Here is a 27,997-nt window from a genome sequence, read left to right as displayed (position 1 = left end):
AGCGATTTAAAAACACTAGTTTTATTTGATGAAATCCCCACAGCAAATTCAAAAGCATTTCCAGGATTCAGAGCAAAGAACAATATTTCCACATCTTTACATACAGAAACCCACCACTTACACACCACATCCAAATCCTGTGGAGAAAATACATTGGGACAAATGCACAGTCACTAATTTAGAGTCCAGGAAATTTAGAGTGTTACTGAGAAACATAAAAAACACATTTACAAAGCAAACTGAACTAATTGCAGTGCAAATTGTCTTGATATGCTAACGTCTGGAAAAACACTTCTACAGCCCGTTCAATAATATTACACACACACACACACACATTTTACACACCTGCAGAGCCAAACAGCTGCTGACATGCTTCACAATTTTAAAGTGCTAGCTTGGAATTAGACTGATAGCCAGCCCGCTAAATATTTGGTTCTAAATTCATGACTGAAAAGCAGGCTAGACTGCATTTTAATTTAAAAATCAGATGGTGAGATTACAAGCCTTTTATCAGATTTATATAGCTACATGCAACTGTGCTGTGACCGAGTGAACCGAAGAAATACAAAAACGAACATTCAGTTTGTTCTGTAATAAATAGTGAATACATTCTGTGATGGAAATGAAACCATGAACCTGCAAATTCATAAATGCATAGACATGTTTTGAGATGTTGAAACAGTCAATTTTGAAATACAGCGGTCAAGGTTCAAGACTGACTTCAGAAAGTTGTAGTGAAAATAATTGACGGAAACACCAGAGATAAAATATGCAGTCACAGAATTTTAGACTGGAGAACGTTTCTGTCCAGCTACATGTAAGAGTATGAATTTATTAAATGTTTAGCCTAAAAACAAATGTTTTCCACACTATATAACCAAAGCATTAAAACTGCCTAATCAAACCAACACCACAAACAGGAGGAAGAAAAGGTTGTTATTTTAGTACCATTTGAAAAACACTCCCTTGACAGTAACTTCCACCAATAGTGATAAACATCTTTGACGTCCACAAGCAAACAACTAATAACAAATATTTAAGAGGTTTTATTTCACTGAAAATAATACTCTGGATCATTATGTACATGGAAATAAACGCAAACATTTTTGAAAGATCAGCTCATTATCTGACATTAAAGAGAAAAGGCGGAGATATTGAACGGACAAAGCTGCAAATGAAACCAAACTTGTTTCTGTGAGGATAGGTACAGTAGTTAAGGTTTTCCAGGCCTGACAGATAGAGGTAGGTAGCATTGGGCCCCAATCAGGGCCAGAAACCTGAGAAAACAGACACACACCGATAACCCTAACCCTCCAGAAATCAAAATATACATGAACGTACAAACTGACCCATGTGCAGTCATATATACTTATACAATAAACCAAGTGTAGTTGCCCAGCAAACAGTCCGTCTGGTGTGCTCTCTTAGACTTGAATATCTGAGCTGATTTAAATCAAAGCCAATCAACCACTTAGGTGATCCGTCTGATAGCCAAGCTCACAGGTGACATGCTAATATGCTACACTTCATGCGTCTGCAAGTACACGGTGGTTTTGATCGTAAAAAAGGTACTGAACAGTGTTTTGTGATAGCACTTTTTGTAAGAACCTGAATAACTTGTTTTTAAACTGTTAAAAGGCTGCTAGGCCACAGAGTGGTGTGTTGCACTTGCGTCAGCACCAGAACCAACATGTTTTGGCTATTAGTGACTTTGCAACTGTACACAGTGTTCTGGTACCTGGCTGGTGTTATGGTGCAAGAGTCACATTTAGTGCCGTGCAAACAGTGAGAGACGTTAATATGCAAGCGACTACTCCAGGATTAACATTTATGTTAGTAGAAAGGTGAACGTGATTTTGTGAGTGTGACAATCACTGTGAGACAACAATGTGCCGATTATTTCTACAACATTTAAAGTGAACAAACTAACAAGGTAGTGCTCAAAACGTGATGATTGTTAAGTATCATGTGCGAGGCTTCATTCATAATTTTGTGCAAAAACAGCTGAACTTAACTGTGACGAGGAGGAAAAGTAGTGTTTTGTGATAATGTCAAGAGTGAATAGATAAGTATAATGAATACTATGAACAGTTATAACTTTGACACCAGTGTGTGTGATTGAACTACCTAAAGTAAAAACTTGAATATAGTATTTATGCTGACAAGTATTTCCATAATGCTTTTGCAATGACACCAACACCTGCTCGCTATAGCAAACCAAAAGATCCATTTCCTTATAAGAAGAAAAAAAAAGAGAAAGAAAAGGCACGAAGGCGCTAGCTTTATAGTAGCTACAAGGCTCTCAGGTCCACCAAGATTACATCTAAACCCATGTTGCTACGTATAGACAAATAGTTACAGAAAAGAGCCAAAAGAGCACCCAATAATGAATACACAAAATATTCTATAAACATACCTGGCAAAAGAGGAAGTGTAAGTTTAAGCTCGCCGGCGTTTCATGTTAAAACAAGATTGAAAGTAGCCGTAGACTAACTTTGCAGCCAATTCTACTACATTACCAGCTGATCATAGCTAGCAATTAAAACCAGGTCAAATACAGAGACTTTGGTCATTAAATAAGACCTTTCACATACCATATACCAACCTCTGAAGACCTTTGTATGTGGACATTAATATTTACGTCATACTCTGTGTATGGAGCGTACATTATACATGCCAACTCTGAATAGGCCAGTCTCTGGACCATGTTGGACCAAAGGCTCAAATCTGACCTACAGAAAATCTATTTGGATTGTACTCCACCACCCTGTCAATAAAACCTGCTCTTCCCAGAACATGTTAAAGATTAAACAGATGCAGGTCCCACGGCATGAACATGCTCTGTCCCTCCTCAGAAAGTCAGTCTCTTAGCAGTGACAAACTCCTCCAGTTGAACCTTGCCGCTTCCCATGAGCCCAAAAGCTGGATACATTGTTCCCGAACAATCTACCTGCCTCTCATAAAGGCACCTCATGGTGTCGGCATCGTAAAAATACACCCGGCACGCGTCGTAATCTAGGCATACACCCAAGCGCTGTGGCATGGGAAGCACACGGTTGCCAGGGTCACCGGACGTTGCGCTTGCTGTGGAGACAGAAGAGGATGAAGACGTCTTGGGGATGAAGAGTTTGCCCATACCCAGGGTGAGGAGGGTGAAGGGCTGGGAGAGCTCATAGCATGCGTCTTCACTGCCGCTGTCATGCCCACTATCATGGTCATACCTGAAAGGAAGAAGGTCATAATCATATGGACAATAATAAGAGTGATGATCCAGTCCAATGTGTGAAGAATAAGTTTTGGACAAAATGAATAATTAAAGCTACAACTAATGATTACCAATGCATATACTTTTTTTTTTTTTTTCCTCAATTAATCACTTGGTTCTTAAAATACATTACATTTACAAGCAAAGAAGACAAACTAAAACATCAATGTTCTCATTTAAAAAAGGGGACCAGTTCATTCTTGAAATGGTCAAGATTAATTTTCTGTCGATTACCGAATTTGGAGTCACGTTAACATTTTATGTTAGCTTTTTAAACATAAAAGACAACAGACTGCTGTTAATTAACCTTAAATATTTCTTAAAGAAATCATTTTCCCAGGCATTGTCTTATTATATAGAGGGAAACTGCATAGTTTGCATAAACTGACTAGTTAATGCTGCCCGGTGTTTATCACCTTGCAGGCATTATGTAATTACCATGGAATTAAAATGTATTTACTTAAATAAATGTGTTCCTTTACATGCTTTTACAGGAGCCAATCCAGTGAGAAAGGCAGGCTTTGTCTGAGAGTAAGCTCTTTACGAGTTTACTGGTTCTCTTACGTCACAGGATTAGGTATGACTCAAACACACCCATCACTGTGTTGAGATTGTTTGTGTCTGTGTATGCTGCAGTCAGGTATGCAAAGGTAAAGATACAGAATTTCTACAATTTAGTTTTAGTTACACCACTATTGATTCTAGACACATTTAAGATGACAGCCATGTGTTGTGTACATGGACATCTGCTTGCACTTACCTTGGACTGCTGGTATCTCTTGGATTGTGAAACCATTCAAGCAGCTTTGAGTCAGAGGCCACTCCAAATTTAACCATGTAGGAGTACGGCTCCACCTTAAAGGCCCAATAGTGTCTGCAAAAAAAGGGGAGCAATTATATTCATTACTGCAGGACAGGCAATTCAAATAAATCATTGAAATGACAGTTTAATATTCCCACCACCTTGTGCTCAAAAATAAAGTTCCATCTCTGCTTCCTTTCTTGAATATTTTATATCCAGACAGCTTGATATATTGGTAGACTAATGAGCAAGACACCAGAGGGCTTCCACATTGTGTGCTAAACGGACTGTTTTTTTGCCTAAATGTAACCAAGTGGCTAATGTTTGTGCAGCTGATACCCATTTAGACAAATCTTACATTGAGCCTCACTTCACAATAGTAATTAGTTATGTAGCAAATTAAGGAAACAACTTCTTTGTAAAAAGTCCAGTTTGTAGCATACCTTCCCTGAGAGATGCCCATGTCCCCAATTATGTAGTCTATTCCGATGTAGCTGCCCGTCTGTACACGCTCTGCAGCCAGGAGGAAGGCCATGCTTGCTACGCTCTCCACAGTGTCCCGTCGCTTGTTGAGAATGAGCCGCTCCATACTGAATCCACACTTGTCGCTGAACAGGAAACCATAAGCTGTATATGAAGAGATAGGGGCGAATGAGTCAGATTAGACAGAAAGGTGGACAAATCAAATGAAGAGGAAGGTGGTGGAGAAGAGGATAGCAAGATGCATAATAAAACCGAAAGGGTTGAAGAATCTTTTTTTAAATTAAGTTCTGAAGAGTTTCAGAGTGCATAAAACTTGAGCAAAAGGCTATGTTTTATTCCCCGTTAGGGAACTGGGTGTGTGACAAGAGCCAACACATGAGGGCGCTATAGCACAATCTTAAAGAGCTACACAAAGACCTACTTGCCATAGTCATCACACCGTGAAGAACAACAGCCATGAAGCTCAATCCTCATGTGCAGCTGTCCTTTACATGCATCATCCTGGGTACATGTAAATGCATCCTATAAATAGTTTAAGGGCCAAAGGCCACGATTACAGTAATCCAGGATACATACTGTAGGTCTGACGTGATTATGCCCGTTCACTCAACCATCCCATATAAAACGAGGTTTACTGGGGAAGACCATTTAATTTGCATGCGTCTGGGGAAGTCCTTCCAACAACTAGGCCATAGTAATGATAAGTGTAACTCTGCCTAAAGGGTAAACAGACAATAATGCTGCAGCTTTATGTAAAGTTATGTAGTAGGGATGCACTGATACTGAAAGTTATCATGTCAGGCTAGAGATGAAGCTTAAAATCCAATACCAAATTAAGTGTCATGTCAGAAAAATAAGCAATGTGGTGCATATAACCTTGAATTATATGATTCAATTTGGACTCAATTGATTTTGTTCACCAAAACATGTGCACTTAAAGAAAATCTTAAATCTTTGAGTTTCATTTTTTATATGAAAAAGTGAGAGTGACATCCATGTTGCAAAAGAACATGTGACATCTGCTCTGCACTGTGAATTGATGCTACCGGAAATTTAATAAAGAAAAGAAATAATGGGGGCAAATGTAATTGATGCAGCATGAAATTGGTCCCAAAGCAACGATATTTTAATTTGAAATTCAGTTAAGAAGTAGGCCTAGATATTTATAGTATTTTTTTTTTTTTTTTAAACAGTGACTTGATGACTTGGCACCACATGGGAGAGAAAACTGCTTCTCAACTACAACTTGACCTTGGAATCTGGGCTCAGCAGCAATGTGCTTTGTGTGCATATTAGATGTTAACATGCTGGGCTTTTCAGTGACTGTAATATAATGTAATGTAATAATATCCTATACACCAAATGACCCAATATCAAGACTGATAAACGCTGACCAGCAAAGATTTAAGTGCTTACATGTTGCAATGTCCCTATATTTTAAGCAGGAGTATTGCTGAAAAACATTTGTCGTCTAACTGTGTCCACTAATGCTTTGTCATGAGTGGTGTGTGTGAGCCAACGCACGTTTTGTCCTCTTCCTTTCACTCTGGCCTGAAATTTCACCTCATTACTGACGCACAGTGAATCCATCCACTCAGTCTTACACGAACCAGAGAGCACAGGAATGTGGAAGCTCCAATGACAACACAGATGACGAGGCTTGTGCAGGACACAAATCTAAGCACAGCCAGATCAGGGAGTGACGTGTCATGTATGCAGGCTCCTGCCATGGGAGGGGGAAATGTGTCGTCTGAAGTGTGTCAAAAAAAGTGACAATACCACAGAGAACAACTCAGCAAATCCAATACCTTTACACTTGCAGTGTGAATAATCAGTGCAAGCAGTGATGAGAATTGAATGATTGCCGAGCAGAATATAAATCAAAGTGACACAGTGCCTTATTGGGAGGATACCGCGTGAAGTCAAGTTCAGCAGATGGTTGAGGATGATTTTAATGAATTGCAACTTGCGTCTTAAAAATTCTTAAAGCTTAAAAATGCAAGAAACAGAAGTTTTCCCCCCCCCCCCCCCCCCAAGCTGTTGTGCTGCTCCCACACACGGAGACAAAAACTATATTGGCTTCAGCCATCTGAAAACACAAAAGCCATTACCATGGTGATAAACTAAAACACCATTGCATTCATTACCTCCATCATTCATGGGGCAGGATAATTCAAAATGTAAAAAACAGTGAAGCATCTGTCATCTGATAAACTTCCTAAAATCCAAATGCAAAACACTCAGACATGCTCCGAGAGGGAAAGGGAATAGCTAAGCTGTTTCCTTGACCAAAAGAGGTACAACAACAGGGGCTGTTTGTCAATCAATTAATGCATTTAGCACCAACAACAGATTGCATTTTAAGAACAAATAAAATGCAGTCAAAGTTTATGCCATGTCTTTTTAAACATTAAAACTTAGTTTTCGGGAACTCAAACAACTTCTTCATGTTGCCTCGACACCTCCCTTCCTAACATTTGCCTTTTCGTCCAACTCAAGACTTAAAGGACAGACCAAGAACACACCCCCATCATTGGGGGGGGGGGGGGGAAGGAAACAGACATGTGCAACAGATTTTCTGGAAAACGTCACCGGGCCTCTCAAGCTTACCAGGTGCGGGTGGTGTGTGGAAAGTGACCTCAGGGCTGTGAGGGCTGAACATGGAGTTCCTGCAGCTTCGGACTCTGAAGGAGTACAGACTGTCAGGGTCCAGGTCAGACACCACAGTGTTTGGTCCATACACCCTGTCTGTAGCCCTCCAGACTCCACTGTCCTCACCGTCCTCCTGGGACGGGGATTGGCTTGGGCCCCCCAGTCTGGAGAAAAAGAAGATTAGTCAAGTACCTTCACATGTTTCACATACCTATAGCTCGCCTGTCGATCTACAGTCCTACAGTCTTCTCTTGCTGTTATTTCTTTGTATATTTGCACACCTGCGGTATTCAAGCACATGGTGATCTGTAGGTAGGTGGTCATCAGACAGCCTCCAGCAGATTGAGGCCTCGTTGTAGACTCTGCTATTGGACAAGTCAATCAGAGGAGGGTCTGGAACTGGAGAGGCGTAAGAAAGCACATGAAAAGAAGTTAGTTAAATGTAAAACAGAGATGGCAAGACAGTCAACAGCCTTTAAACATGTTAGTAGTAGGGAGTAAAGAAGTAGACCTTGTGTTTTTCAGGAGTCTAAAATATTATGTTTGACATGTGTGCGATATGCAGCCAACACAATCACATTTCAAACCATTATTGAGCAAGAAAATGCTTTTTTTGGTCCAAGTTTTAAAACATAATGCACATGACAGGTCAATGCTGACAAACTATTTTCTGTGATTAGCTAGATGCAATAGATCTTATGCATAAACACATAAAACTACTACTTAAAAAGGATATTCCAGAAAGAATATCATCTTAATCATGCTTAGTATATTGCTTCAGCTCAATAACTTGGGTTTAAGCAAATGCCGCAGTGAAAGTGCGGCAAAGATTAGATTTGTTAGGATCAGGACTATCCACTTAGGACAATGGACAAGAATGTCTTGCATAATGGAGCCTGTTAAGAGCTTTTCAAATAGACTGCCAGTAAATGCACTTTGTAAAGCACCCCAACAACAGCACCTCTGGCTTCCTCTACCACTTTAAATTTCTCTTCTTCCATCTCTATACCACGGCCAGTCTTGTCACATTTACAGTCTTTTTTCTCCTCTTGGTTGTGAAGATTTCCTGTGAAGCATCAACCTCTCTAGCACCGACTTAACATTCATCTACATACCAAACGCTCACTTCTCATCCATCCTCTCATCTATGTCAACATAATCCACTCTGCTCACCTTCTCATGTACTGTTCTCTCGGCCCAAAGCTCATTTCTCCAGAAACAGAATCACATTACTGTAAACCATGTAGGTCAATGTCTTTTCTCTAAAGAGCAAGACATTTTTCTACACACTTCATACTTTCTCCCTGTGAGACTTCTCATCTCTTAGTTCTCTACCCTTCCCATTTTCAACATTGCCAATCCCTTCCTTTTCTAAACCACTTTCAACCCTAAAGACAAGAATCCCCTCGCTAACGGAGTCGCCGCTGACGCAAAGCTCTGAGCCTTCAAAGTCACTTTGCTTATCCTCAGACTCCAAAGTCTTTGTCCCAGGCACAACTCTCCTTCTCTTACAGCCCAATGTATCTTCATGTACAACTACACTGTCATTAAACTTTACAGTTTGTGCAGATACATTATAGAGAGTACATCATTAGATAAACATTTTTAAAAGGATGACTTCTTGTTTGTATTGCCATGCCTAAACTTCTACTTTTGACAGGGAGAATGGATGAACAATAGTCTTGGTCTCTTTTTTTCTAATTTGTTGACCATTGGTACTACTGTCCCTTACAAATAAACATTTCCGAGACACTTAATTATTTCCTTCTTAACCCATGTAACAATTACATCCTCTTAAAAATCCCTTAACAGGCACTCTTTATAGAGATACTAACCATCCTTTAACAATGACAAACAAGGTTCTCTTTTCACCCATTTCTACCAGATGGACCAACTGGCAAAAAACAAATCAGGGCAGGCAGCCATCCAACACAGCCAGACAGACGGCAGGGCCAAGTTACACTGCAGGGAAACGCTTCCTCGGGTCCATTTTCATTCCACTGCTTCCTCTACAAATGAGCACCGGACTTTCAACGTCATATTAAGAGGATGTTTATCTGTATTTGCACATCAAGTCAAAGTTAATCACTGTTCTCTCTTCCTGACATTTTGAGGAAATTTAAAAATGGTCCAAAAATGGACATCTACACTTAACAGTCTTTCACAGCCTCTCAAGAAGCTGAGCAGGAGGTCAAACTCTGCAGTAGAGCCACAGCTGGTTAACAAGGAAGAGATAGGACCAGAAAATATGGACAAGCTAAAAGCAGTGAGCAAAATCTTACACACCGATTCTTGAGAATTTGGATAAATACATGTCCCACTAAGGAAAATGCTAATTCTGTTGAAAAGCAATAACATTTTCTCATTTAAAATAATCAGGGTTGATCATCTGAGGGTCTATTGCACAAATGTCAAAGGTTTGTCTTTAATTTGATAAATTATATGATCGCCCAATACCCAGAAAATCAGTTGTCCCCAGACAAGAGATTGTCATTTCAATAAATTGTGAACAATTTATTTAAAATGTATATTATATATACACACACACTAAATGAAAGAGTAGAGTCCAATATTTCTTTAAAACTAAAAGCAATGTTCAAATATATTCACTTTATGGTTGCTCAAAATGTGTCAAGGTTTTTGTCAACAGTCAGATATTTATAAACAAAGAAAAGCAATAAAATCAGGCGACCACATGATCAACTGTACTGTAGGACTCGCTGTCCACATCTGCTAAATGCTACAAGAGCATTCAGCCTCCTGTAAGTTTGCTATTTTTTTCAATAATCTTTACATATTTATTGATGTTGCTACTGCCACAACCATGATGTGTCAACACTGTCTCTTTTGTACAGAAATAATTATTGTATATTATGACAAATGTATGCATTTTAAGTAAAGGCTAGAGGCAGCTAGCAATAGAGAGAAAACAAGATGGCTGCTGTATACAACTCATGCAAGACATGTCAAAAAGTGTGTTTGTCAACACAGTCAGGCTTTTTTTTCAAATTTAAAACCCGTTTCATCCAAATTCTCAAGAATCAGTGTTACATACAGCATTATACACCAACATGATGACTCCCAATCATTACATATTTGACAATAGGATATTAAGACAACGATTAGAAACCATTCTTTTTTATATAAATACTAAACAAATGTGTTTTCAGTCTCCTGTATAATAAATGTATAACAGTTTAGAGGCACCATCCAGAGATACTATAGAGGTCCTTCACTGCTGAATCATCTGCCAAGACTGCAATTCAATTACTGCAGTGTATAAATGCCCCTACAGCTTCCTTCTGCTCTCTGAGCACAGACTAAGCGCATCAGTAACTCCCACAGGCCACTCCGATTAAGAATACAAATCAATATATGCTACATGCAGCACTTTCCCAGAAGGATGCAGCAGCGATTTATTTAGGGTACATTTTTATTTGAAAAACCCATTTCCTCCAGTAGAGGGAAAATCTGAGAGTCTAAAGAGGCAAAACAATGAATATTCCAGTCCTTTTCAAACAGTTTAGGCTAAAAACCTGGAGATGAGGATCGAATATATTGTTTTTCCTCAAGGTAGTGCTTAGGTCAGGGTTTTGTTTAGCTAATAGACAATGGCAGAATAGACAGTGGGACTATAAAATCTTTAGGGGATTGAGACATGTAGATTTCATTTCACTTTGACACTTTACATCATGAGTGTTTGGTTTGCACTTAAATACTTCCACCGCTTTCAAAATGGCTGCCTTTGCACAGTGAAAGTTGTGGTGATTCAATTGGTTGCTGCTTATTTCTCCACCTTTTTGTATCCTACTTGTTTTGGTGAGTCCTATGAAAAGATGCTGCTCCAACAACTGAATTGGAAGTTCAAAGACAAACGTTCCAACATGTAGAATGTGTGGGATTGCATCATAAACATATTTGATCAATTTCTAAGTATCCCATGTTCTTGAAAACTAGTTTTTAAAGCATTTCCTTTATCAACCCATCAACTTCACAGTACTTTGTTTTCCGATTATCCAACAGTTTTCTTTTAATGAGTTGTACAGAAAATTATCCATTTGTCCACGAGTGTAGACAGAAACAACACAACAGGGCTGCGCTGCAGTGTGGCAACAAAAGCCCACAGCCACCAACTCACAAGGCAGTCATTGAGACAACTGTCAGTTGTTTCGCTGCATCCACTTGAGGGATAATGGCTCCACGCCAAAGAGACCACAGCTTTGTCTACGATGTCCGATATGTTTAATCCCTCAATAATTCATTCATATATAATTTGAACACTTAAGTCTGGAAGCACAGCTGCCATTCAAATCTAAACCATTTACTTTTTATGGAGACCAACAACCTTAACATACGGCTCTTTTTACAGGATGCCCCAAACACCAGTCAACCGTCTCTGGCCAACTATGACTGAATGAACGGTCACAACTAACCGTTACTATCTGAAACAATGATATCCACACACACACACACACACACACACACGTGTGTTAGACTGGAACCACACTGAAAAGGCATTTTGAAACAAGCCTCAGCCAGAGGCAGCAAAATGTCAGATCGCACCACATTACCGCCTAATTATAGGATTGAGACAAAAGGTGGATCCAATATAAAACACCATCCTATGCTTATGTCAATGCAATAATGTTCACTTTGAGTGTGCATAATGGGAGTTTAATAGGTATAATTCTCCAGTTTAGCATATAAATGTGATTTTAGCCATGTTAACAGCTTAATCTGACAATGATTTCCAAACTGTGACCAAATGTCAAACACGCACATCAGATGCTTTATGATACGAGTTGTAAAAGATTCTCTCCTTGTAAGGCACGGACAGACTGATATTTTAGTGACCCTCGTGATTCTTTACACTTCCTTATTTAGATTTGTTTTTGCACACTGCTCAATTATCTGCAGACTTTGAATCCTTTTTATCGATCATTTGTTGTTAGATGACTACCAAGAGCAAAGATCAAAGTTGTTCAGTCGTGTATAGCTCTATGAGATTCAGCAGATATAATCTTTATAACTTTTAATAAAAGGAGTTATGCTAGTTCAATAAAGAAGTATGTATGCTTTCATGCCTGGGAAACTTCAACCCGAGCAGTCTTTTATAGAACAAGCCTTTGTAAATCAGCAGACCAGAAAAAACAGGGTTGTACCCATTTATCCAACAGATGACCTCTGACCTCTTAACAGAGCACAGTTCACAGAGCCATGCATGTGACGGACAGGTGATGACAAACAGCTTATTCTGACCATAGGTCTTGTTTTTAAAAGAAAGGGACAGGCTTACTTTGTTAAGTCAACCGTTTAAAGTGGCAAAGCTCTGCCCTATGAAGCAATTTTTGCCATGGTCAAGATGGAGACATGAACAAAGTCTTCATTCTCAGAGCTGAATAGAAGCAGCAAAGTGACCATTGGCATCAACTAATGGTCACTCTTTCCAGCCACTTGTGGTCAAGCTCTCATTTCAGCTTGACCTTTTAACAACAAGTGTGAGAAATGTTGTGTGGGAACGCGACAGTGGAACAAAGTACTGTATGAGAACAGAGAACAGAGAACCCCTTAAAACCGGGGTCACACAACGGCATGAAAATATTTCATAATTTCATGGTTTAAATGGGAGGGGGAGTTTAAAGTAAAATATTTAAGAAATACATTCTAAAATGTAATTAACTTTTTTTGCATTATACAGTCAGTGTCACAGTAAATGTTGGTTGTACCTCCACCAAAGCACATCTCTTTGAGCAGAGTTTCTTCTCTGGATGTGTCCAGCACAAACTCATCAAAGCAGGGATCAGACGCTGGGTGGAAAGTCCTCAGAGACTCTGTGGCCTTCTGGATCCTAAAAACATACAAGACAGACATTAACATTTAAAAAATATTGATGGAGGCTCATCTTGATTAGCAATAATTTACTTGTGTAAATTTGCTAAAAACAGTTTCAAAGACACAAAATAGGACCACTTTTCACTGCAGATCATGTGTTCAATCATATTTTTTTAATTAATAGTGTACTCTGGTGTCATTTAGGTATTTGTATGCATGCATTTTTAGATTGACTTTCATAAGTCAAACAGAAGATTAAAAATCAAGTCCTTGTTGAGAAGAGAAAAAGAGTACATGCCACAGTATCATGCTCTTGAGTGAAATGGTTTCCCGATTATCCAAAGCTGCTAATGGAGATCAATTAGTCAGCTTAGAGCAGAAGACACAGCGCTGACTGGACACTGCAGCATACGTCTTTACTCAACTGCTCACGAGTTTGGTAACCTCTGTGCACGTGGCTTTGTGTGTTTGACACACTCCAGTCACCCAAACACATAATCAGATTGATGCTCTCAACACTAAAAATAAACAGACCAAATCCTACTTGTGAAATCCACTGGGACTCTGGAAGGCTAATGGTAAACTGTGTGTGTGCAACACATAATGAGTCATAACACACTTCTGTCGGCAACTGTGGAGCTTGTTAAACAATGTTTGGTTTCTGTAATGTGCACTGTATTTACATCTGGTAATCATTACCAAGCTTCTTAATTATTAAAAGTTGACAGTTACTACAGTTTACAGGCAGGATTTAGTGGTGCGAGTAATCCTTCCCGTTGGGCTCTGCTCAGCTTCCTGTTATTAGGTTGAAAGAGGAAAACTTTCAAGGCACTAGAGAGATGCTTAAGTGCACCGTCAGTTTAATATTTTGTAAATGGACTGCATTTATATAGCGCTTTTCCAATCTTTGCGACCACTCTACCTTCTGAGCCACAGCCGTCCCAATACACTTTCATAGGTAATGTTAATTGCAGACTTCTTTCAACTGTAGATTCCAATCACAATTTACAAGCACTTTGCGAAGTGTTGTTTTATAGAAGTAGTATCATTTATTTAAATACATATTGGTAGGTTATAAGTCTGCCAGCAATTATTCTGTGATTCTCTCATTAATAAGCCTTTTTGTTTAGTTTTGAAAAATCTGTAATCTCCATCACATGATTTAAGCAAGTTGAGCCAGAGATGCCTACAAACCTGTAGGCATTGTTGATTGATCAAAGGTGATATATAAGGGTAGATAAAATATAATTGTGCGTGCGTAAGGCCACTGAAAATAATAAAAGTCTTCACTTGAGTTGAAATGTTGGGGGAAATGATTGTCAGCTGTACCTGATGTGCAGCTGCTTTGCAGTTTGTACAAAGCAGGACTGATCTGTCTCTTTCAGGACCTCCTGAGCGTAGCCCACGAGACCACTGTTCTCCAGCATGCCCTGGTACTCCTCCACCTGGGAAATATAATTTCTTAAAAATCAGGGTATTTTATCATTTTGTAATTCATGAAAATACATCAATGGCATCCTCAGAGAAGGAATTCCATAAAATAAGGCTTGTTTGCACCCTTAAATGTGGCATCAAAAGGAAATGATTAAGTACGTACTCTTTATACAAGCATGATTTATTTTCTACAGGAATATAATAATAAAAAGAGCATGCATGTAGAGTGCACTCAATAGAAATTAAACAGTCCAGGTATTTCATACCTGAACCTTGAGTTGCCCCAGGCGTCGGCTTCGAGATTGCTCGATGGATCTCAGCATCTCTGACTTCCTCTCCTGCAGAGTCTCAAACAGACGCTCAAAGTGCTCATTGGCGTGACGCTCGGCTAGCTGGCCATTTTCCTTTAAGAAGAACATCATTTTGTTATCAATTTGAAGAAAGCAAATTTAATGTTTTACTCATAGATCCCCTCCAAAATGCATACATAAGCATTTCTTCAGACGGGTCAGAGTATCGAGTCAGACGATAACCATGTGAAAACAAGAGTATTGAGGTTAGAGTGACAGTACAGCTTAAGTGTATTCAACTTTGATTAAAGCGACATCATGGCTGTTGTTTTATTGTATTAAACAGAGAGTTTACCAACCATAGCAGTCACACACACATCTCTTACAAACACATTAGGCGCATTTGAACACTACCCTTTCAGGACCAGCATCAAAGTAAAAGAAGAACAACCTCAGAGGCTGTAAGCCCGACATGCAGTAGGCAAATCCTGCATTTCCTTGTTTGTGCGGTTTGCATATCGTTTGTTTAGTGACCTTCCCTATTTGTACACAGAAAATGTGCAATTGTTGCTTACTTAACTGGTTTTGTGAAAGCTGTACTAAATGATTGTATTCTGTAAGTCAAGACAACACATGCATGTTCACCCGGCTTTCAAGAATTAGCAACAACTATATTCAAAGTGGGGATACGAGTGATTTTGGGAGTAGAGTGAAAAAAGGATCTGCAGCAGCATGAGTCAGCTCCCTCACCTCGGTCTGATTGATGAGCAGATCCAGATCAGTAATCTGAGTCCTGACCTGGTCCTCTTTGCTGATGAGGTAATGGATACTCTTGGCCAGCTTCTCCTGATGAGAGAAAAGATCGGCAGCATAGACGGTTAGTTTTACAACATTTTACAAAAGGACTCTTGAAACTCTGAAGCACATGCACACTGACGCAGCACTACGATGACAAATAAGATATAACTTACAACTGTTACTGAGGGAATATCTACCCTCAACACTGCACACACACACGTTAATCGAAATAAGTGCCGTTTTAAAAAAAGGAATAGAGTAGGATTTACATTCCCAAGCTCTGACGCGGGTCACAGCATTTTCCTCTCATCTTATATCATATTCACTGCAGCTGTTGTGCAGGGCGTCCTGTATGACCCTCTAAGCGAGAGCGTGAGAACCTGTTTCAGTGGGTGCAGTGTGTCAAACAACATTCACTATCACAATCATGACTGGGCATTATTGTACAAAGCTATTGAAACCCAAACTACTTCCTGGCTGACGAAGGATTCCGGGAGTGTTCAGGACACTCAATACATCTTCTTACAACTTGTAGGGACAATGCACACAAAATCATGGGAAACAAATAGTCTCATTAAATATTAAGCAACAGTGTTTGTGTCAACACAGACAAGCAGATTGGATTCCACACAGATTCGGCCTCAACTTGCTGAACCACCTTGCATCAAATCCGCTGAACCACCTTGCATCAAATCCACTAAACTGTGTTCATGCCAACAAGATTAAATTACCATTAGATCGGTTTCACTCAAAACCTATTCTGTTAAAAGGCTTGGATGTCATTTTGTGTTGCATTGTGCCGTCATAGCAACCAGAAAGTCCTAAAAAACCAAACAATGTCCTGACACTTTTGTCTTCACATACGCTAAACCAAAACACTCAAACTGATTGAAATGAAGTCTACCGAGTAGCAGAAAATCTGACGCCCACACTCGGGACCAATTAGTTTTAACCCGGTGAGCCAGTCTGGGTTTCAGTTTCCAAAAGCAGAGCGATTGATATCCAAAGGCTGATGCATGCCAGCACAGGTCAGCATTAATATTACAGCAGGAGATGAGTGATTCAGGGACCACCACAACCTAGCCTTATGCCAACTAAAGATATAAAGATCACATTTTTAAAGCCTTGTAAATTGTACAATATAAAACAACAACATACTTAAAATCACAAAGTTTGTTTTTGGCCATTTCAATGTAAACAAACATCAATAATTCTAATTTCCAAGGCTGCTTTTCTTTGCCACGACTCCATTTTAAGCCTTTGTTTACAATGGCATTGTGTTCAAGCTCAGTTTAATCCTTGTTATCATAAGACAGTATTGTGTTACACTCCAACTATTATAATAAAAAGTAGAGTACATGGTACCTATGTAAAAATGGCAGATACTGTACTATATGTACCAGGGGTCACTAACAGGCGGACCGAGTCCGGACCCAGACCTATAATAAATATGTTATTGAGGGATTTTCAATTTTGACGGGGCGTTTCTATTTTAACCTGGGCAGCTTTTTTCGTTTTTACGGCGCTGGTTTAGCGGTTCAGGAAACTCAGACCAATTACATGAGAGTTAAGCCATCCCACGTGCTGCTACTCAGCCAATCAAATCTGTGCATTCCAGGCGGCAAACATTACGACTCTGAATACAGACAGATGAGAGGCGCGTGACAGACGGAAAACGTTTAGACGAGTTAGCGATACAGGGAGAGAAGACGGCGAGACAAGTGAGCCGCAGACAGCGAGAGAAAAATAACTACACATGGCGCTCTCTAAGAACAGAGGCGATGTGAAATGCCAGTTTTTGACCAAACATACACTCAAGTCTGAATTGAGGTCACAGAAATTCTCAGAGCCAATATTATCAATCCAGCAGGATCCTGACTCATTCACCAACTAACAACCTGCTCATGTTCCCTCAGAGGTGCTTGGATTTTGGGTCAACACAAAAAAACATTTAGTGATGGAGGGGCTGTCATGAGTGCAGGAGCTGAAACTTTACTTGAGGGAAAACAAAAATGAAGCACTTTATTTTTAAATGCAGCCCGAGAAGAACATTATACACATCTATTATATATCTATCTCAATGTTAAGTGACAATAAATATTGTCAAAATGTTTTTGAATTGTACTTTATTAGATTTGACAGTCAGTTGTTGATGGCATGCAGACGTTGATACAGCTACTTCAATATATCTCACACTAATTCATAACGCACTTTAGACATTATGATGCTCCGGACCTTTGCTTGAGGACACTTTCTCTATCTGGACCTCTTTGAATTTTTGTTGAATACCCCTGATATATACACTATACATGATGATATATGCAGATTTTCTGATTTATATAATATTAAACTAAATAGCCATCTCATACGAGTTATGGTCTGACATGACATTTAAAGATCTTGGACTTTGATGGACATGCTTTACCATTTTCTGACTTTTTCAAATTGAATTTATTTTTTTTAATTGATAATGAAACCAATCGATAGTTGCAGCCCTACTACAAATGACTCATTAGTCATGACAGATTGCAAAAAAACTAAAAGCAGTGTATACAATTGACACCAACACCCACAAGTATCCAACCTCTCTTTTCTCAAAGAGAGAAAGTGGTACCTTGAGGATCTTGTAGGCACTGCCCATGGAGGTGACTTTGTGGTTGGCGTGGGATCCTCCCAGCTTGCAGAGGTGACACACAGGTCGTCTGCAGACCTCACAGTACATGTTAACCTTCTCCATCTCGTGTTCTGGACACATGAGCACCTGAGATATTTAACAGAAGAATGAGTTAAAATCAGACAAAACACAAACTGCAGTTTAAATGTACAGTGATCAAAAACTGAAGTGAAACAGGAAGATGACCTCAACTTAAAAAAAAGCATCTAGACAGCTCTCTGTGAGCCATTTCCTGAAGCGTCTTTAAAAGGAAATTAAAATCAGCACTTTTTCACTGCCAAGATCCTCATTATGTATCCAAGACAGCATTTAGCCATTTGATCAACAAAAGGATTGGAAACAGCAACGCAAATGTATACATTGACAAAAACACTTGAGTTTCCAACAAGGCTTAAATATTGAAATTATTCTAAAATTAATCAATCTTTTGGATTTCCAATCAATTAAGCAGGATAAGATTACTTCTATTGTATGATTTAAGCCATTTAGCTGGACATCAGAGGGCCAACTGCAATTACAGACATTCCTGAACATCACTTAATGATCAGTGAAATATTTCCAGCTGAATTCTTCAACAATGTTAAACCATTTCAAAACTGAGCAAAGACAAATCTATACTTGCAAAGGATTTGACTTGTGACAATTTATCTCATGAGAGATGTTCATAGTCCAACAACTGATTGAAAATCATGTTATGGAGTCTTCAAGCCTTTAGTAAAATACCAGATAAGAGAAAATAAGGCCTTCACAGGGCAGTGACGGACAGTACTTGCCTTGGGCCTAAAATTTGTGGTGGGCCCAACATACTCGTGCTGAGCTTTGGGTGTGCCCCAGGGGTGGTGCAGCTTGAAGCACTCGTTGCAGTAGCTAGCCTTGCAGTCCATACAGCTCTTTGTAGCCTCCTGCTGCAGTGGAGGCTTACAGATGTTACACACGATCGCGATGGCTGCACGGGCGGCCTGGCGGTAGCGCTCGACGATGTTCTCCAGGGTGAAGTTACGGAACAACATGCTGATGCCGCGCTCACCAAGGTCGATGTCATGCTGGCAGCCCGGGCATGGGATGGTGGTGACCCGGGGAGTCACAGACCCTCTGCGCCACCCCGGGGACGAGATGGAGCCTGGAGGAGAGTGCAGAAGGACAAGTGAGAAAGATCATGCGTAATATAGATTCATAGCTTTGTGTCACCCAGTTTCACATCTTGTCTGAGGCCCTATTTTGGCATGTGAACAACAATGTCCTTTGACTTCAAATTACAGTGAAAGCATAGTTTCCAGGCGTCAAATAGGGGCTTTGAAAAAATGTGAACCCCCATTTGTGTTAAACACATTCTGGGCCGAGATTCACAAAAGCAGCATTACATCATCTGCATGATTTGCCAAGTATGATCTTAAGGAAAGAAATGCCTTTGATAACACATAAGTATTCACAAATAGGGTCTCAGTATGTCTCCCTTTGTGCTTTATTTCCACAATGACCACTACTCCGCAATGACATGGCTGTATGGAGCAAGACATCAGTACAGGCAATGTACTGAGTAGTTGTCATTATTGGGAAATAGGTCCAGGAAGGGTGACTTTCCAAGAGTACTGGGGCAGATTGAAGACTTACAGGATAGTCATAGGGAGGGTGGCATCCTTGGAGCAAATAGAGAATGCACTGTCTGTATGAGAACTCAATTTTACACGGCAAGTCATTTAACATTTACAATGGGAGTGAAGAGTATGCAAGTGCTCACAATGATCTGGACAAAGGAAATTATACTTTCTTAAAATGTTTCCCAAATAATAATAATAAAAATATGGAAAAAGCATTAAAAAAAATAAAAATAAAATCAAGCTTTGTAACTGAATTACTTAAAATAAAAATGTCCTGAATTGAACTTTAATATCACATGTCCAGTTCAATGCATCAACACTTATTTACATAACAAAACTCTTAAAGCACAACTGCTTTCAAGAGTTTCTCACAACATTGTGCTTGTTACTGATGCAGCAGCAGCATCGTAACAAAGCAGCAACATGAGGTGAAAATAAAAAGGAGTCGTTACACAAGGCCACATCACAGACGCAAGCATTGGGGAACGTAAAACACTGTTAGCACGCACTGAAAGCCAGCAAACTGAAGTCACTACAAGGCAAAATAAATGACAAAAATATTGCATCACGTTTTTGGGTAACAGGGGAAGCAAGGAGTGCTGGATTTATCTCAGTTTGCAAGCCAGTATTTCCACTTCGTTTCCGAGGACCTGAAAATTAAATCAAACACTCCTCAGGTAAGCGAAATACAGGAAAACTACTTCAAAAACACTTGCTAAAAAAAAGGTGAAGCTGAGGGAAAAGCAGTGACAGAACAGCAAACATAAACTATGAGATATGTGATGCCATGTGCATGCCGTGTGACCGAGTGAGCAGAAGACAGAGTGACGGTTTACTACCTAGAAGTCAAATCTGTCTGATCCAACAACAAACTGAACTACTGAGCTTAGTTTGCCACACGTCGATTACCCTTCCTACCTGCATTCATGACAAAGGTGAAATTAGTATGTCGTTGAAAACTTAGTCTGATGATGGTGGTGAAGGTGACATGGTCTTGTTAAGACAAGTGAAGTCATTGGATGAGGAGACGTCTGGTAGAAATTCTTCATATTTAAACCGATGAATGATGACGATGAGTGCTTGTACGCATGTCATGTTGGGACTCTGCACATTGAACTAAGGCTATGTTGCAAAGATAGCAGGTGAAGAAGTAGACAGGAGATGCCTGCAGCAGTGTGTGCGTGTGAGTGAGTGTGTGTGTGCGCAGAGGGACGCAGAGTCGAAGGCAGAAACTGACGAGTCATTGCAGAGCAAAAAGGGGCTTGGTTTTTCCCCGCCCTGCACAAATCTTCACAGTTTGAAGCTTTAACTGATTATTTGTGTTTCAGAACGTTATATTGCAGATGCAATCATGTCTGCACATTTGAAAACTAAATAGTTTACAGATTTATATTTGCAATAAAAATTAAATGCTGTGGAGTCCTGTTTATTTAGGCTTGGTAAATGTTCTTTTCTATCCATTAATCCCCCCCCCCCACTTTTCTTTTTGTTGTACATTATATTATCGATCACACAACATCTTCATTGTTTGGTGCTATTCCATTTTACTTCGAGGTAGCTCCTGCTATTGTAGATTCTTTGAGGGGATTAGTATAGACAGGCCATTTCTTGAGAAACATTTCTTCTGTGCTTTAAATACAGAAGAATGTTACATTTCTTTCTTCAAAACGTCCACCGAGCATGTCAAAGAACTTCACGAGTTGGCCTAATCAGAGCAACAAAAGTAGTATTATTCAGTCTTGTTTTACTTGGCTGGCAATCTGACACTTCTCAATTCATCATGCCCAAAATGATTAGAGGTAGGCTGAAACAGGCCTGCATTCTTATAAACTGTTTCTCAAGCACTAATGAATGTCAAATTAAGCATAAACGATACCCTAGAGGCACACAGATAGTCAGTAAAAGACAGTTAAGATCTTAGCAAGCCCAAACACATTGTAGGTTTTCCTTCAGTATGTGCATTTAACTCAGAAACAGTGACCATTCTCCAGCTCAATAACGCACTCCCACGATTTGCCTCTTTGAATACCTTTTTAATCTGGATTTAAATCTTTTTATTTTCTTTATCTAATCACTTTTAAGCTCAGTGGACATTTTGAAGGGTATATAAATATATGCATTTGAATTACTATTAGAATAATAAAAAAATTAATAACATACTTTACAACATTAAATGCCGTAGTTCTCCTGAAGAGTATCTAACCAATGGTGTGAGTTTGTATGGTCGTGTGGACAGGACTGAAGTAGAGAAAAGCTGGAACCAAACTAGGGTTTCACAGGGGTTCTAGTAACACTGTACTCACTACTACAGCTACTCAAAACACGGAGCCCGCGTCTACCTCGACTTCCATACGACCTTCGCACTGAGGCTGCAAGCAATGAACAGAGAAGTGAGGTGAGACCAACAAGAAAAAAATAAAACAATACATAATGTGAAGTGACGTGAGAAAGTTCAGGTTTCTTTTAAACATCATGACAAAGCCAACTTAAAAAGTAAACTGAAGGAAAAGTCTGGTAATGCAGTTCAGAGTGAGATACAAAACAGAGTTTAAAATATACACAACATGTGAACACTTGTTAAAAGTACAACCAACTCTTGATTTGAGCACAAATCCATGCAACTTAAAAACAGAATTTAGCAACTTTTCAGGGCTAGACAACCATTTTTGGAAAGAATAAAATATCGCAATACAAGTCTACTTGTCAAACAATTTGCATTAAAGAAATACTGTAGTTTGGCATTTTGGGAAATATGCTCATTTGCTTAATATGAAACCAAGTCCAGGAAACGGTTAGCTTAGCTCAATTAGCATTAAGACTAGAAAGGCCAAAACAGAAAAACCACCTCCTACCAGCACTACTACAAAACTAGCAGCCTGTTACAGTTGATGTGCATATACAACAAAGTAGATACAAAGTTTTAATTGAATGTTCCCTAAACTACTCCCATTGGACATGCAGCTTTAGTCACGTTATGTTCAATAGCGTTTTGTACCCAACTGCCAGAGCTACTGTTAGCTTAATTATCTCTTTTACTATAGCTGAGAAAATTGGAAAAGAAAAGTTGTCATTTCAGCCGACAAATATCAATGTTTAGAAGTTAGAAATGAGAAGCCTGCTTTTGTCTACCTCTGGCTAAAATTAAGAACCCATAGTTTCAAAAATTACAACAAACTTCAGCTGGTAAACCTGCCACCATTATCATCGTCAACTGCATTATGTGCCACACGAGAACAGAAAGCTTGAGGCATAGAAACAGTAACTAAGGGGGAAGACACTTCCAGTCTGTATGCCAAGTTAAGCTACCAGTCTCCTGGCTGTAGCTTCATATACATTAAGAAACAAACAAGCATATTTCCCTACATGTTAAACGATGCCTTTAAAGAGCATTTACACCAACTTTACAGTGCACTTGTCAAGAGTTAGCTGTTGAACATGAATGCATCGGGCTCTGTTTTGAGCCCCGGCAACACACAAATAAGATGAAGTGAAACCATGCTGATGAAGTTTTAGTAACCGCCTTCCCTCTCACCATGCAGCAAGGCTTGTCCAAGCTGCACTCTGATAAATATAGCCTTAAGTCTTTTCTTTCTTCCCTTCATCTAATCCCTCATTCATTCCTTACAGGCAGGTTGCGTCTCCATGACTACAAATGATCTGATCTCTCAGTGTTGAGGCGGCCGGCAGAATTACTTGTTCTTTCCGGGAGTTTGTGCTCAATATGCACCTTTGAGGTTTCCTAAATATTCTTAAACACACAGAGAATCTGTGTTTTGTAATCTGCTGATTAGATGTATTTAACGCGGGAACAAGAATAATCCCCAGGGGAATTCCACTTGCGCAAAACTCATGAAAAGTTCCTTTTGACAAAACTTAATTTAGCAGTATCTCAAAATGAAACTAAGTTTTAAATGACTTAACACTGCATCAATTCACAATAAGTCATTATAAGAGTATATAAATGACAGTGTCCTTGTGCACAAACTGGCTATTTTAGCAAGGCGTGAGATTTGTTTACTCAAACAGGATTGGATTATTTCCTGCATCAACAGATGCAGTCCTGCCAGTGAAGAATGAACTCATTCAGGTTGAAGGGGGGAGTCTGAATGAGGGAGGATGTGTTCAAGAGCCCATTCTCAGTGGCTTGGCTGAATAGCGCCCAAAAAGTAGTTTACCTCACTGAACTCTGGGGCTCTTTTTAGCTTTGGTCCTCAGTGTTGCTCTGAGGCTACGTGGCGTCTTAGATAAATGGATACCAGGTTACACCAAATTTCATATAGCGTGGACCATTGATGAGACAATTCTGACTCAAGGAAATCACTTTGTCCCAAATCCATACCACACATCAACTGTACAGTGTATGACCGATAAACTAGTCTTCGTAGTATAGTTTGTTCTGATAGTATACAAGAAATAGATGTATACCAATAAGAAATTATACAATATATTCACCATCAGACATCAAACTGCAGCTTGAATACTACTGCCAACTAAAAACTTTAAAGATTTTTGCTTTCTGGGAAGATGTTCCTCGAGCTGTTTCACCACCATCCAATCAGTTAAAGTTTTTCAGCAGCTGCTCCCTTTTCCTGACCATTTTGAGTGTACTTTTTTATAATTCCCCATTATGAACGCACCACAAACTCAAAACCTCACACCTGCTGTCGCAAACTCAAAACTCACCTGTTTTGACTGCACCTTGGCAAATAAGGGAAAAAAAACAGTTCTTTGTATGTTGCACTTACATTGGTTTGGCTTATTTGAAGCTAATGTTCTTGCTGTTCGGAGTTGTATCCTCATGATTGTTTGCACTTATAGTAAGTCGCTTTGTATAAAAGCGTCAGCTAAATGAACTGTAATGTAAATGTGTAGTGCAGATTTGGAGCTCAGCTACTGAATATGCACAACTGTTTACAGCATCAAAAACTAAACCTGCATTTAAAATCCTAAAAAACAACCACATTTTTAAAAAGCACAAGTAAAATGTTTAATGCCACCGATATAGCGGCTGTTCATATCCACCGAGTTGTGCCCCTGTTCCATAATACTCACACACACTATACAGTTAGTACACAATGGTAATGTTGATCATATTGTATGACAACATAAAAGGAAGTTTAATTGGCTGTAATGTCCATCAGTGCTCACATAAAGAGCAATATGTTTTTTTCTAAAGGTTATTGTTTTTCTAGATGTTCTTGTAGCCGTCTCACTATCATCAAGTAGCATCTACATTTGTGCATTGCGGGTCAATAGTACACTGAAATATCTAAAGTTTCTAGTACAGATACTGACTGACTAGACTATACTCAATTTAGTCTATTTTCCCATATGAACACTACATACTAAAACCTGTTTAGAATTAGTTTGTAGTATGGAAGTCGGACACAACTCTGGTTGTCAACTGAGTGGACAAGAGTACAAATGAGACATCTTTATTGAAATGGCGTGAAGCCCAGCGCTCTCAGAAGGCAGAAAGGCAGCCTTGTGTCCCATCATGCCGTTTAAGGCTTAGACATTGACCTGCTCAAGCTTGGCTGCAGTAGTGCCATGTGTTCGGCAGAGAACTCAAAAAATGTTGTGACAAGTTAATTTCGCTACCTGCAAACACACCCTCAACCACAGCTTTCCCTCCCTCCAGCTCGACTTGGTTTTAAAAAGTTTAAAATACCTCTTTTTTTTTTAAGAGCTTACAGATGTTCTTTGTTCACTCATGTGTACACAAGACACACACGTATGCCTTTATATCCGATTAAAGGTGGAGTGAAACAGATAGCTATTCTGCTCTGTGCTCCTAAAACATTTTTACATGAATACACGAGCCCTTGCATGATTGAAGGGGATGTTTGATGCCCCTGGGCCATCAGAGGCAGACAGTAGAGACAATTAGGGCTTGAGAGAGCTTGTCAACACTTATTTTTCTATTGGTAGCCAACACCACAGCTTGTCAAAGTTCCCCTGCTGTCTCTTTATTGAAGCCTGTAAAAGCAGACAGGATTACAGGAAGTGATGACTGACAATGTTATGGCTGAGCAGTAAAATTATTAAATCATTTGTTATGTTTGTTCTTGTTTATCTAGGACAAGCTAGGGAGAAGGGGTGGCGTCTATGCAACACCAAAACCCAGATTTACAATAATGCTTGGCCCATTTTTGTCTTGCATTGGCCCTTTTGTTTGTTAGCTAATCCAATTCAGTTTCTATTTGTTTTTTGAGAAATACTTTTCAGCCTTTTGTCTTTTTCTATAGTAGGTAAATCCCAGGCTCCAGCTATTGAAACCTGTTGAATGCAGCCACTGAGATGACAGCAAAATTAAAAGCTGAAAATTAGGGGAATTGGGAGGAAGACAATGGAACAGGAAGTTGGCATGACTGATACAAAACGCATATTGCCTTCCCTTGACGCTATCACAAATGGCCTAAGATACATTCAATATTTGCACTTCCTGTGCAACGGACGCCTGATTATTAGCTTCCATCAGCACACATAACTCCTAGTCAGGCTGCCCAACAATATAGCAAGAACACTGTTCCTACGAACACCTCACCTTGCTTTTACCTTGGATAAACGAGAGATCCACTTCCCAGCACTAATCTGTACCTTATGCAATTCTTCCTGTAAATAACTAATTTATTCAACCCACAGAGGAAAACAAATACATCTTGCTCCTTACCCCGAGACCCACCTGATCTCACAAGCCTGTCTAGCCTCTCCATGGAGGGGGAGGGCACCCTGGCCCTGGGGCTGCCCGGCAGGGAGCACTCAGAACCGGCATCAAAAGAGTCCTCATGGTTCAGCATCAGCAGCTCTCTGACACACTTGTGGCAGACGCTGTGCTGGCAGGGCAGGATCAACGGATGGGTGAAGAGCTCCTTACAAATCGGGCAGATCAGCTCCCTCTCGATGTTCTTGATCGGGACCTGGTGATGCAGACAGAGTCACTGAAAACTGCCATACACACTTGTTAAATTGTACTTTTAAAACATTTTGCATGGCACAGCTGCTGCCGTCCTTTAACATACAAGAGATGAAGAAACAAAAGAACAGTAGGCATGACAGATCAGTCTGGAATAAGCTTGGCAACTTCGTACTTGGAGGCAATGATACAGCTGTCTTTGATTCTTAGAACAATAACCTATTATTAGGGCATTTTAGATGCAGCTAAAATAGGCCCATTGTCTGTGTTTAAAGCTGTAAAAACAGCGTTTTGCTGTGTGAGTGAGGTGGGAAAATTGGCCCTTTGTGCCTGTAGATTCGGATAAGTATGAAAGGCAATGTCATTATTTATCCCACCTGAGCATATACCTTCAACTTTACTTTGAAAAGCCCTTATGCAGTCACAATGACAGCCAGCCACGGTGTCTTTACAATGTTTCTGATACATTACATAAGACAGGATTAAGCCCAGCTAGCTAAATATAGACAAACAGTAGAAAACACCAGAAGCTCACGTTTAAACATTTACAAGATGATTAGAAAACGTTTTCTACGAGCTCCAGCGCTAAAACTGCCCTCTCATATTTACGGAGTGATTAGTTCATTTACTGCAGGTGGTGTGATAAAAACATCCGAATAAAGTCCCCCCGTCTTTTGTGCTTTCAACAAACGCCTCCGCACGTGTTAAAAGGACAATACCCAGAAGGATAGAGGAAGTTTAAACTGAAGAAAAAAAAGAGAATAAAGTGGCTGTCCACAAGCCTGCTCAAAGCGAAATGTTTCATTAGAAATGTTCAACAATAGCACGAGTGAGTAATGAATGAACACCCTGGTGGCAGTTTACAGCTCCACTAATAGCGGTTAACTTTTTACAAAGTCCGGTCTCTTGATATGCACAGCAGAGAAGCTACAGGCTGTTAGACAATGACGAGACTGCAAAACGTTTGGGGTTTTTAAAATCAGAAATCCTCTCTTCTCCAACTTACCAGAGCTGTGCTGCTACGCCGCATCTCTGCAGACATGGCGAGGGAGAAAATATAAGCCTGGGAGTAAAGCAACACTTTATCTGGCGTTTGTTTTTGTTCCGGCTAAAAACAAACTTCTCGGACGGGAGGCGAAGATGCAGACAGCGACTGCTGAGTGAATTTAAATAGAGTGACGCTATGAGGGAGGCAGCGTCGTGGACAATCAGCAGCCAATTCACTGCAGTGCATGCAGGCGGGCAGACACACG

At 39.8% G+C, this 27,997-nt stretch overlaps 1 protein-coding gene across 2 annotated transcripts; it reads right to left on the bottom strand.

Annotated features, from left to right (window-relative positions):
- Positions 1–5: 5 nt before the first annotated feature.
- trim36 (tripartite motif containing 36) lies at positions 6–27,903 on the bottom strand. 2 transcript variants are annotated; one of them, XM_029439567.1, is made up of 13 exons: positions 27,751–27,903; positions 26,502–26,748; positions 19,004–19,350; positions 18,171–18,317; positions 15,509–15,604; positions 14,735–14,872; positions 14,364–14,479; positions 12,929–13,050; positions 7,484–7,601; positions 7,161–7,366; positions 4,511–4,694; positions 4,026–4,139; positions 6–3,221 (listed from the first exon to the last, which is right to left on the bottom strand). In XM_029439567.1, the coding sequence occupies exons 1-13, from the start codon at positions 27,784–27,786 to the stop codon at positions 2,852–2,854; spliced, it is 2,241 nt and encodes a 746-aa protein (XP_029295427.1). In that variant the 5' UTR covers positions 27,787–27,903; the 3' UTR covers positions 6–2,851. The 2 variants fall into 2 exon arrangements, with proteins under 2 accessions (XP_029295427.1, XP_029295428.1); XM_029439568.1 differs by having other exon boundaries at positions 26,514–26,748.
- Positions 27,904–27,997: the final 94 nt, after the last annotated feature.

The sequence above is a fragment of the Cottoperca gobio genome, chromosome 9, assembly GCF_900634415.1.
Source record: "Cottoperca gobio chromosome 9, fCotGob3.1, whole genome shotgun sequence".
NCBI lineage: Eukaryota > Metazoa > Chordata > Actinopteri > Perciformes > Bovichtidae > Cottoperca > Cottoperca gobio.
Note: the sequence above shows the minus strand (reverse complement) of the source record. Positions and strands in the feature narration are given on the sequence as shown.

Bases quoted from the DNA above. Each gene is read 5' to 3' on its own strand.
- trim36 (XM_029439567.1), bottom strand. From the start codon at position 27,786: ATGTCTGCAGAGATGCGGCGTAGCAGCACAGCTCTG. The intron at 14,480-14,734 runs GTATGAAATACC...TATATTTCCCAG, and splicing joins TGGGGCAACTCAAGGTTCAG to GTGGAGGAGTACCAGGGCAT. The intron at 13,051-14,363 runs GTACAGCTGACA...GTATGTTTTTAG, and splicing joins GCAAAGCAGCTGCACATCAG to GATCCAGAAGGCCACAGAGT.